Source organism: Netta rufina (genome assembly GCF_964035555.1).
Source record: "Netta rufina genome assembly, chromosome: 1".
Classification (NCBI taxonomy): Eukaryota; Metazoa; Chordata; class Aves; order Anseriformes; family Anatidae; genus Netta; species Netta rufina.
Window position 1 is genome coordinate 63,688,875 of NC_140123.1, and position 11,355 is coordinate 63,700,229.

General features: G+C 45.5%; 1 protein-coding gene across 1 annotated transcript; it reads right to left on the minus strand.

The window, feature by feature from the left end:
• Nucleotides 1-9,833: 9,833 nt before the first annotated feature.
• On the minus strand, nt 9,834-11,114 carry SOWAHC (sosondowah ankyrin repeat domain family member C; the record flags this gene model as incomplete). The annotated part of the gene is made up of 2 exons (XM_084286438.1): nt 9,834-10,787; nt 10,860-11,114. 2 exons carry the CDS (start codon nt 11,112-11,114, stop codon nt 9,834-9,836), a joined length of 1,209 nt encoding a protein of 402 aa, XP_084142564.1.
• Between the last annotated feature and the right edge of the window lie 241 nt (nt 11,115-11,355).

Consider the following 11,355-nt stretch of genomic DNA (forward strand, 5'->3'; position numbering starts at 1 on the left):
TCACACAGGGGTACAGTGCTCATAAATTCATCTGGCTCAATTTGCAGTTATCAGAACATAATGCAAGAAATGGATTGAATACTGAGTACTTTCTTAAAGCTATTCTTTAATTTGTGGGCTAGGAGCTGATCTGCTACGTCACAATTTGAAACAACGTAGTTTGTGGTGTGTAAATGATGCAAATGATGGAGAACTCTGGTGCTCTACTGAGTAATTACCTTAAAAATTTATGTTGGGTAAAAACAACTTATCCTCAAAAGTCCCTATTTCCTCCTTTGACTATAAAATGATTAAAAAGAATATCTGATCGAGGCATTTAACTTCTTGATAACTGTACTAGTTGTGCAGATCCTACCCAATCAAGTTGGTAATGCTGCTGCTAATAAAATACGAGTTAGCAAATGCATGCCAACAGCAAATGTATTCCTGCACTTGACACAAAGAAAGTGTGGCTAAGGTTAATCATAAGGAAATTCTAATTAATCATAGCTCTGGATGTGAACTAGCAGTAAAGTATACAAATTAGTGTAATACAGGGCAATTTTCAGCCAGAAAAACCCTAAAATTTACTATTATCTCCCTGTGAAACTGTAATTTGTAATTTGCACTGTAATTCCATCAGCTGTCTTTTCTGCTTCTGTGCACAATCAGATATATCATCACTGTGTCATTAAAGAAACAATTATTCTAACAACAGAACTAATAAATCCCTTCTGTTAGAGGCAGGATTTAGCCAGCAAACACAAATAGACCTTTTACATCAATACTGGCTAGGATGAACGGTGACATTTAATGTCACCCACTCATTCATGAATTGCCACATTGTCATCGTAAGCCACAGGGTGGAGGGGGGGAAGACAGGAGACGACTGTAGCAAATGCAAAGTTATTCATGGGAGTGAAGAAACTGCGACTATTTAAAGATGTTACTCAAAAAGTCTAAAATTAGCAAACATTTGAATCCCACGTGAATTCCATATTTGAGATTCTAGGATTGAATATTTACCGAGAATTTGGTAGAACAGCTTACTTCTTTTCTAAGTACAGAACAAGTTAACGTTTCCTACTTGTTCACACCCTTCCTGTGTTAACTGAGACAACCTGCATGCTTGTGTGCCTCTCATTTCCTCAGGCTTATGACGTTTGGTGGGATACATTTTACTGCAGTGTTTCACATTCTTACATGTGAAGTGAAAGCAATTCTGTAGTGCCTGTGGAGAATCTGGAAATGCTGGGTATCGGTAGGGTAACACCGATGTTATGATGAAACATAGGAACCCGAGGATCCCAGAACAGTTGGCACTTTTCTTCTCACATTCCCCAAATCAAAAAGCAGCAAGGTTAGTGAGATCCTTGGGTGATATGTGGTTAAAATGATGCCACAAAATTAGACCAAATTTCAATAGTGAGTGAGTGTAAGTAAAGCAAAAATCAAAACATCTAACATCCCTACCCTGTGGCCATGACTACTGTTATATAACACGTAGAAAATATATGAGGAAAAACATAGCGAGCTATCAGCAGACTGGGCCAAAAGCTTCTTCTGTCCTGCAGCACTTGCAGTGGCAGTGTTGGTGGCAGAACAGAGGTGCCTGAGCCTTTCTTATCGCAGTACCACTCCATCTCAGCACCTCTTCCTTTTCCCTTCTGGCTTGTCAAGGGATCCTTGCGACAATCTCACAGAAACTATGGGATGAAATTAGAAATACTAGGAGGGTGTAGAACAATGAGCTGATCTCAGTGTCCACATTTCTGTTTGTACAGGTAGACCACTGGGTGGAAACTCTTCAGTGCCTCCTGGGACCTCCTAACTAGCCAGAAACGCAGGTATTCACTCCCCCCTTTCTCAAAGTTGTCAGTACACCTTTCTTCACTGTAATTTTGAAGCACTTTTAATGCCATCCTAGTTCTATGCTGGCCATGAGGTACAGTGCCAACAGGAACAATTAAAAATGAAAAGGATGGGTAAATCTATCCAAGCAGAAGGAAAACTGCCAGGTGGCCCAAACAATTATGGTGAGTTTTTATAAAAGCCCCATCAGATGTGAACATACACGCTGTTAATGAGGAACTTCCAGGGTGTGCTTTCTAGAAGCTCGTTACAGAAGGGAAAAATGGGGACTGACAGAACATTTACTGTTACTACTGCTCCTATTTTGGAAACAGGAGCAAATTCAAGCATCATCTCCTTTATTTTCTTCATCCTTTGTAGAAGAAACATGATGTCAAGTTTTCAACACCTATATATTTTTTTTTTTCCCTGACTTGTTTTGTAAGCGCTAGTGTAGGAACACACAAAATAGATTTTTCCATAGCACTCGTTACTGGGGCAGCTAAGTGTCAAGCCTGGGACCTAAATCCAAGCTGTCAGTGAAGGACTTTTCACCAGTTTTGTGGTCATACTCTGGAAATGCACTGATGATTTTCACATATGTTCTTTGACCAAGCTGGGCTTAAGTTTCTTCATTAGCATATTAAACCAGTTTAAGCCAAATTCAGCTGCGTTGTTTAAATTAGGCTTTAAGCATGTTAGTTTGGAGATTTAGGCTACTGATATCCCCTTCATGCTATTTGAAATTTCATTAATTCCAAATATGCTAAAAGATTTGTAAAAGAGTTGACTGACTGGCTCCCAGGAGAGTCAGGCACGAGGGGAAAAGCAGCAAAACATCTAGCCAAAAGTGGTATGGCTTTTCTTTTCTTTCTTATTTATTTATTTAATGTATATATAGATATATGATCTATTTTGCATATTTGATCCCTGTTTGAGTAGGCTGCAGAGATTCTAGGGTCAGGAGCAGCATCTTTTCTCGTGTTTGGACAGTACGTGATATTTTGAGATACCAATTGTGATTTGGCAATACCACTCTAGAACTAGCAGTAGCAATGTTATCAGCAGAAGTTTGACAGCCTAATACATTTCCTCTGCTCCCAGCTGATCAGATTCCACTCCCTTAACATCACTTCCTTGTCTTTTCACTCCACCTCAAATCAAGGGAGTAGGCGAGATGTTCACAAGGCCATAAAGGACCATAAGTCATGGTGATGTCAACAAATCCATACCTTATGGTATCAATTCCTTTTTAAAAAGATCACCGGGGAAAAAAAAATAAAAATCAAATCCATCTCCAAAGTCTTCCTGCCACTTCTTTCAGCCAAGGGAAGGTGCTATACTTTAAAAAACATAACAGCACTATTTTCTGAGTAGGTAATTCATCATTACTGACCCATGAAAGCCAGGGGTGCTTCCTATAGAGGTCAGTGGCATCGAAACCTTGCACAGGTTTCAATGAAGAATGCTATTGTGGAATGGGGAACGCTAAAATCATTCAGGGATTAAAAAAGAAGCTGCTGCCCTGTACTGCTTAGTCACTGTGTGTGCTGGCATGCTTGAGACGCGTTACTTTTTTTTTCCCCCCCTTCTTTACCTCAGGCGTTCGGTTTGAAGGGTGTGTAGGGAAGTGAACTTTCAAAATGATTAGTCATCTTTAAAGTCACAGTCTTCTATTTTTAACAGGAGCTGAGGCAAAGCTTTCCCAAATCTGAATTCATCTAGACAGCTACTGAAAGGAACTCGCCTGCACAGGAGGATGGGGTGGGCCCTCTGGCTAAGCAGAACTCCCATTTTAGGACCCACCATAAAAGACACTAGTTTTATCACGGCTAATTTTATTGTCAGTGGATATCCTGGGAGATGGCTGTGAGAATTTGAAGGTAAGATAATTCCAGGTTAAAAAAGAAAAGCCTAATACAGCCATTTCCAGCCATTTGTTCACATACAAGTGTAATACCTGTGCAAATGTCAGAGGCAGATGATGTGACGTAGCATCTCTGCTCCCATCCCCATCAAGGGAAGCACTTCTAGCAGCTTCAGAAGCCTTGAGATTCGCCACTGCCACAACCCACGCCGTGCAGCTGCGATGCCTGCAGACTGTTCCACCCAGCCCATCTGCGATGAAGGGGAAGCTTCAAGAGGCAGAAGTGTGAGAATGGTAGCTAACGGTGCTGCTGTAGGAGGCAGCTGAACCAGCAGGGCCTAGCTGCAACCCTTTAATTACAAGCTCCCAAGTTAACACAGTTATTTCTGTAAGATGTACCTGTGGTAAGATGGTATGTGATAGGTAAAAAGGCAAAGAAATAGAAAATATAAATGCTGTTATTTGTTCAAGTGTCACTAATATATTTTCTGGAATTTTGAGGTTTTCTTATTTCAAACAAATTTATGTTCAGTGAACAGAAGACATCTTTATAACCTACATAACTCATTTTGTTGTTCTGCAATCAAAGTAGCAACATGGACAGCACCTCCTTAATATGAACTGTCTCACGGGATCTCTGTGCCCCAACAAATCTGCTGATATCCTTCATCTCTTTCCTGAAAGAAAGAAAAAACCAAAAACCACAAACCAACCACAACCACACACACACAAAAAAAAAAAAAATCACCCACCCTAAAAAAACCTCCACCCAAGAACACCCACCCCTCCAGCTTCAAGAAGAGGAATGAATCCACTACTCCTGCCCACTCTGCCACCAATTTCTCAGGTGCTCTGGGGAACTACAGAGTGAAATAAGCAGTGGAGCTCAAGAGACACCTAGCAAAAGCGAAAGGCCTCTAGCTCCAGGGGAAAACTACTGAGGAAAATCCCAGTGTTTCATCTACAGGTAAGGCTAGGTCTAGAAACAACCCAGCCAACTCAATTATTTTGGTGGCTAGGGACATTTAAGTTTCCAAACTTTTCATGAACAGGAATGAGTGAGCATGCTATAGGCTGTCTGCTTTGGGCCGACAGCAACAGCCTTGATGACTTACTGGCACTGATGTGGATACATGCAGAGACCCAACTTTATTGACTAGTGCTGCTGCCGCTTGACATTGCTACCATAGGTTCGTAAAATGCCTTTTAATGAAACAAAGTTATGTTAAAATAGACAAAAGTTGTATTAAAAACAAACAAAACCTGGTAGCTTGGCTCAGTTTTTCCAGTAACGTGCATAATTAGGACACATCAGCACTGATTTTGGCTAAACTGAAGAGTGAGACAAGATAAATTCTGGAACAGATGCAAAACGTGAAGATAAGATGTTTCACTGAACAACTCTGAAAATGCAAGTCATGTTCCAGTTCTCTCCCCAAACTGTTAATAATTTAACCCAAATTGAACAGCTAGCAGCTCTCCCAAACCCTAATATTAATCTACAACTTCTTCCCTGCCCTTAACACTCAGGGGAATAAAAAAAATAGCAATATATACTTTTTTCGCCTCAACTTGAGGGAAAAAACCAACCAACTAAGCACCAAAATGCATAACCAAACTCATCGTTTTTCTGGATGAAGTCTCCAAAGTTTGTTCTAATGTCTTCAGGCTCATGCAGCCCAAATAGGCACAGTAAGTCAGGACTGCAGTCCCCTTACCTTTCCTTTCCAGTCAATGGGAAAGGAAGATAACAATGCAATACCGAAGGGCTGCTCTCCCAGTGAGAAATCTAAAGTGGGACCAAGCTGATGTTCAGAGACTCAACAGCTGTAGCTACGCTCAACAGAAGAGTTGTTTGTACTTCTTGCAAACAGTACTAGCTACGCTAAGAAACAACAGTAAGAGGACCAACCAAAATACTTCACATGAGACATTAATTTACATTTGAGCTCTCAGCGAGTCGTCTCTCCCAGCATTACTGTGTAGCAGAAGGGATGTATGTTTATTACAGAGCTTTCTGACCAGCTCCTCAAGCCATTGCACGACCAGCAAAGCTCACGTCCTCGCTCTGTCCCCATAACCTCAGCTGCTTCCCGCATGGCCCCGTTCTCCCCTGAGCTCCTGGGAACACCTCCCCTCCGTCCTCCTCTCACTCACGTCTCCAAACCACTGATCTGGGGTTGCTTGGCTTGGAGCTGTTCGCATCCTCATCAACCTGTAATCCTCAGCAACAGCGGAGCCTTTTTTCAGTCTGAACATAAATTTGGATGGCTCTCAAAGGATTTATTGGCAGCATGAGGCCCACTAGTCTTAAAATATGTTTAAGTGAGGCAGCAAGTTCAAAGGATATTTAGGTAGACCAAAATCCATGTGGTACTGCCGTCATACTTCCCTACAGAGAAGCTGCTGGTTGTGGTTCAGACATTACAAAAAGCCTTAATCCTAAACCTTTTTTAATCAGGTATTGACCTTTACATACTGGCAAAAACTAGTATTAAGTCTTCTCAGAGTCAGAGATTTTTAATTGCACAGAAATAAGGTCAGGGTGCTATTTTAAGTCAAGCAACACCACTCTCCCAAGCCCTTATTTAGACATACTTCTCTGCAGAAACCCTGTTGTGTCTTCATTTACTTTGACATGAGTTATCGGAGGGCGACTGCTAAGGAGGAGCGTTACTGCCTTTCAAGCAACTCCACTATCTTTTTCCCATCTTTTTCTTTCTGTAGTGTTAGCCAGTATCAGACCTCTTCACGATAGCAGAAAATCCAAAACAAGGCATAGTTTTACCAGCCAACACGCCAGCAGCCCCTAAGTACGTAGCTAAGTACAAAAGTAGATCCAAGCGCGAACAATTCATGGGCTCTTTTTATTTCGGTAGAACTAAAATTTACAGATCCTTAACTCATAACCATTGAGAAAGACACCCATAAAAAGCGGTATTAATAAAAACTGACGGGCTTCCAGGCCTCTAAAATATTTCAAGCGTTAAGATACAATAAAAGATATCAACCGTTTACATTACAGCCTTGCTGCCTTACACACTATCACAGAAAGTAAACAAACACATTCAGGAACCTCAAGTGTACTATTAAAAAGACACCAGTAAGTGCTCCAGTTTTCTGTACCATACAACTTTATTTCGAATTCACATCTTTCTAGGCAGTGTATCCAAAAATACTTGACTAAAGAGTACCTTTAGACTGTAAATATTGTTAAACAGGGCATCAAGTCTTTCCTGCCTCCAAACGAAAACTTCAGTTTTAGCTCATGTTATAAAAAGTAACTGTGTGGAATGTGACAAGTCATAATGTGAAATCAAAGTGCTTTAGTCCCATAGCGCAAATATACACTAGTGGTTATACAGCCATCTGTCAAAAAATATCTCTAACGCCAACGGTACCATTTTTTTAGGGTTTGGACTTGGTGTCATCGCACCCCACCTTGTGAAGACCTTTGGACCATTAAAGTTAGGTTTCTCTAGCTGATGAGACCATATGAGTGAACCAAGAGTTTCACTTTGACAGTTCAAGCGATGAGTTACAATGATGTGTCTTCTTACCATTTGTCAAATTCTCTTAGTAATTACCAAGTTCTACTGTATTACGCAAGATAAAACTACGTTCCAGTTAGTCTTTTAAAATCCAAAGGGTTTCATATTCCAAATCCCAAGGCGTGGAAGTCCTTGACTCGTTTCCCCAAACCACAACAGCTAGCTAAGTCTCAGTAATTCTGTGCAATTCTTTGCTATTTGCATGTGAAGAGATAAACACTTGACCCAACCGTTCACGTGTAAGAATTATAAACTCTAAAAGCAGAAAGTTACTTTAATAAGATTTGGAAGTAGTTGAATGGAATGTGCACAATCCAGAAAATGCCACGCTGAAGAGGACTCGTGTCCAATTGAAAACCTTTTTGCAGAAGGCTAAAAAGCTATTTATCTTCTGTAGTGAATGAAGTTTAAATTTTAAGTGTTTAATTCTCTCCTCTGCTACAGAAGAATTAGCTCTGAAGAATAACACGTGTAATTTTTTTCCCCTTTCAGACACCCAATAGTTGTATGAATTGACAGTTTAAACAGGAAGGGCTGGGGAAAAAATTTTTGGTCCTGTCCCACAGATGTAAAGACAAAGTGCTTTGCAAAACTGACTATATCCAGCGCATTTGTAGCAACCAACCCAAAATGAAGGCACATGAAATCTCTATTATAGCTATAGTTTATAAACTAAAGCTGAACCTCTGCATAATTTTTAGTCTTTTTGCATGAAAGTAATGACCAGCACCTCTCCAGATTCAATTTTTCTTCCATGTAACTTTTACTAGAAACAGTTAAGTGTTGCTTGCATGCCTATCAAATACTGTTATTTATTAGGTTTTGACACAAAGTGCAGATACTGGTAATCCATGTGCATGGGAAGTCTGAAACTGATGAATTGCTACCACTCCCTTCCTCTGTCTCTAAAATAAAGTAAACCACCAGCAACAGCTACAGACAGCTGTTACCTTGAAAGTGCACAACTCCCAGCAGCAGTTTCCCTGTGAAGTGTTCTAGAGCTTGTGGCACGCACTTAATCAGTGTCTCAAATTTGGACTGAAACCAGTCAAAGTCTACCGACTTTCCATTCGTTGCCTGACAGACACGCACAAACATTCTGAGGAAGCCAACCTGAAACATGCTCTGACAAGCGTTGCCTTGAGACTGGCGGTACCTTAACATCTAAGCACGGGTGACTTCTACCTGGAGCAGCATTCAGGATCCAGGGGCAGCTCAATACCTCACTCTCAAGGAAACCCTCCTAGATCGCTCTGGAATTGCTACCTTTAAAGCAGAGAAAAAAATATTCAAGGTTTCAGAAAGCTTTAGCAGACAGACACGATGTTCAAAGCCTTAGTTATTACTTCTCTAGAAATACAAGTTTAAAAGAACTCAAACACCATTGCTGCCACTTAACTAAAATATGTCATTATTTGGCTTTTACTGAGCAATATAAATGGGGATAAAGCTTCAGGGTTCTGGTTATTCACCTTGTACCCCCTCTCCCCCTTTTTCTCCCTACCTTCTATTTCTCCACAAAGTAAGTTGAAGGGATTGGCACCTAAGTTTCTAGCAAACACGGACCTGTACCTATTACATTACAGGACCACATCAGTTTCAGGCAGATTGCATGCAATGGTGTCAGTGCTCTTTTCTAAAAGAGAATGACTTTCACATGTAACACATACAGCACATTTTTTTTGATTTTAAATGCAGCCAGTTACACAAACATGAACAAGACTTGACCAGACTGAATAAACGGAACTGCGCTAGGTCTGGCACTTGAGAATTCACAGTGATTAAAACAAAACTGCTTTGCCTAAGACAAAACGTAAGACACCAGCTATATAAAAGACTCTTCACTCGCGTTATTTTCTATCAGTATTACAACAGTGATGAGCGAGTTCAGTAGTACCTCAGACAGCAGAGACCTCAGCACATGGTTAACTTTGTTCACTGCTTGCAGTGCAATGTTTTTTTTTTTTTCCTTTGATATTCACAATGTTAAATCAGGCAATTCTCAGCGCACACAGCTAACACAGGCTCAGGTCTTTGCTGGACTGAAACTTGGATTCTGACTGGAAACTTATCCACGGTCTCACTTCGGGTACCCAGGTCTGTGCTGTGCCAGGTGGTATTGCTGTTAAAAAGAAACTTACAACATACTCGCGTATTACTGAGGTGGTGTTCTTACACAGCAAGATGTAAGGAGTTTATAGTACCAGCTGATAATATAAGAGCAGAACATTTGCATTTTCCTCTCCCCCCGTCAACTCGCTAATCCTAGGATTTACGGACACAGGTTTCTGACCCAGAAGTCTGCCTTCAGAGAGGAAGGAGCACAGCTTTCAGACACCCCAGCATTTCTCAACACACCCGACTGCCCCTCATTTCAGCGCCGAGGGCCCAGTCAAGGCAGCTGCCTCCTTGGCAGCCACCTGAGCCCTGCTGCACCGAGGGTTAAAGCAAGATGCTCGGGACCCATCTCCCCAGAGCACACGAGAGTCCGGAGGAGCCCTCGCCTGCAGCTGCCTCCCCTTCCACGCTACACCCCGGGGTCGCTGGTCCGTGCGCCCACCTCCCCGACCTCCTGCTCCCCGGCCCTATCCAAAGACGTTGGACTTCGGCCTGAGCTTGAACGAGGCTTTCAGGGATTTCTCCTCCTGCTCTTCCTCCTCGGTGTCCCCGCGGAAGGAGGGCGTGTTGTGGATGATCTGAGTCCTGAAGCGGATCTTGTTAAGCCGCGGCTTCATCCTCCCGCTGCCGGAGGCTTTCCTGGTCATCTCCTTGCCCTTGCCCGGCACCGCCGCCCCGTCGGTGCCCTCGGCTTCCTCCCCGGCGCTGTGGTGATGATGGTGGTGGTGGTGGTGGTGGGAGAGCCGGTAGCTCATCAGGTTGGACGGCAACACCTTGGAGAGCCTCCAGCGCCCGCTCCCGTTGCCGGCGGCCCCTTCCTCCTCCTCCTCCTCCTCCTCGTCGTCCAGGGCCCCCACCAGGCTCCGCATGTCGCCGGAGGTGCCCTGCTGCAGGTACTGCGCGGCCTTGCGCCCGCTGTAGTCGCGGATGTCCACGTCGGCGTCGTAGGCGCCCACCAGCAGCTTCACCACCTCGGTGTGGCCGTGCATGGCGGCGATGTGCAGCGCCGTGTGCCCGCCGCTGGTGCGGGCGTTGATGTCCACGGGCAGCCGGTGCCTCTGGGCGAAGTTGACCAAGGTGGCCAGCAGCTCCTGCCGCCCGTGCTTGGCCGCCCAGTGCAGCGCCGTGAAGCCGCTGATGAAGTCCCGCTTGCAGCACAGCGCCGGCTCGCAGCTCAGCAGCCCCTCCAGGCTCTCCCACCGCCCGTCCGAGGCCGACAGCATCCAGGCGTGCTCCAGCGGGTCCAGCGCCACCGACCCCGCCGCGCTGCCCTCCTCCTCGGCCGACGACGAGGCCACCGAGCCGCTGTCCGAGTCGCGGCCGCGCCCGGCGCCGCGCTTCAGCTGGGGCGAGCCGCCCCGCAGGCTCCTGCGGCCCCCGGGGGAGCCGCGGGCAGCCTCCTCCTCCTCCTCTTCATCCCCCTTCGCTGGATCAGGAGCAGGAGCAGGAGGAGGTGGTGCTGCTGGTGGTGGTGGTGGTGGTGGTGGTGGTGCCCTGGGGGAGGGCGGCTCGCAGAAGCGGCGGCGGAGATGCACGTACTTGGCCCCGGTGCCGGGCTCCGGGCGGACAGTGGCCACGGCGTTGACCAGCTCCTTGAAGCGCTGCCGGGCTGCGGCTCGCTGCCCGGGCTCGGCGGGGCTGAGCCAGCCGCCGAAATGCTCCAGCAGCTCGGCGTTGCGCGCCCGCCCGCCCCGCTCCCGCAGGAACCGCACCACCGCCTCCTGCCGCAGCTCGCCGGGCTCCGCCATCTCATCTCACATCCTCCTCCTCCTCCTCCTCCTTTCTCCTTTCTCCTCCTGCTGCTGCTGCTGCTCACGAGGGCGCGGCGGAGCCCGGCTTCCCCAGCCCCTCCTCCGGCCGGGAGGGAGCGGGGCGGGTTCCCCCATAGAGCCGCCCGCTCTCCCCCTCCGCCCCCCGGCCGCCGCTCCGCCCGTTGGGCGCCGCCTGCCCTGGGTCCCAGCCCCGGCAGGGGGTTGCCATCCTTCATTC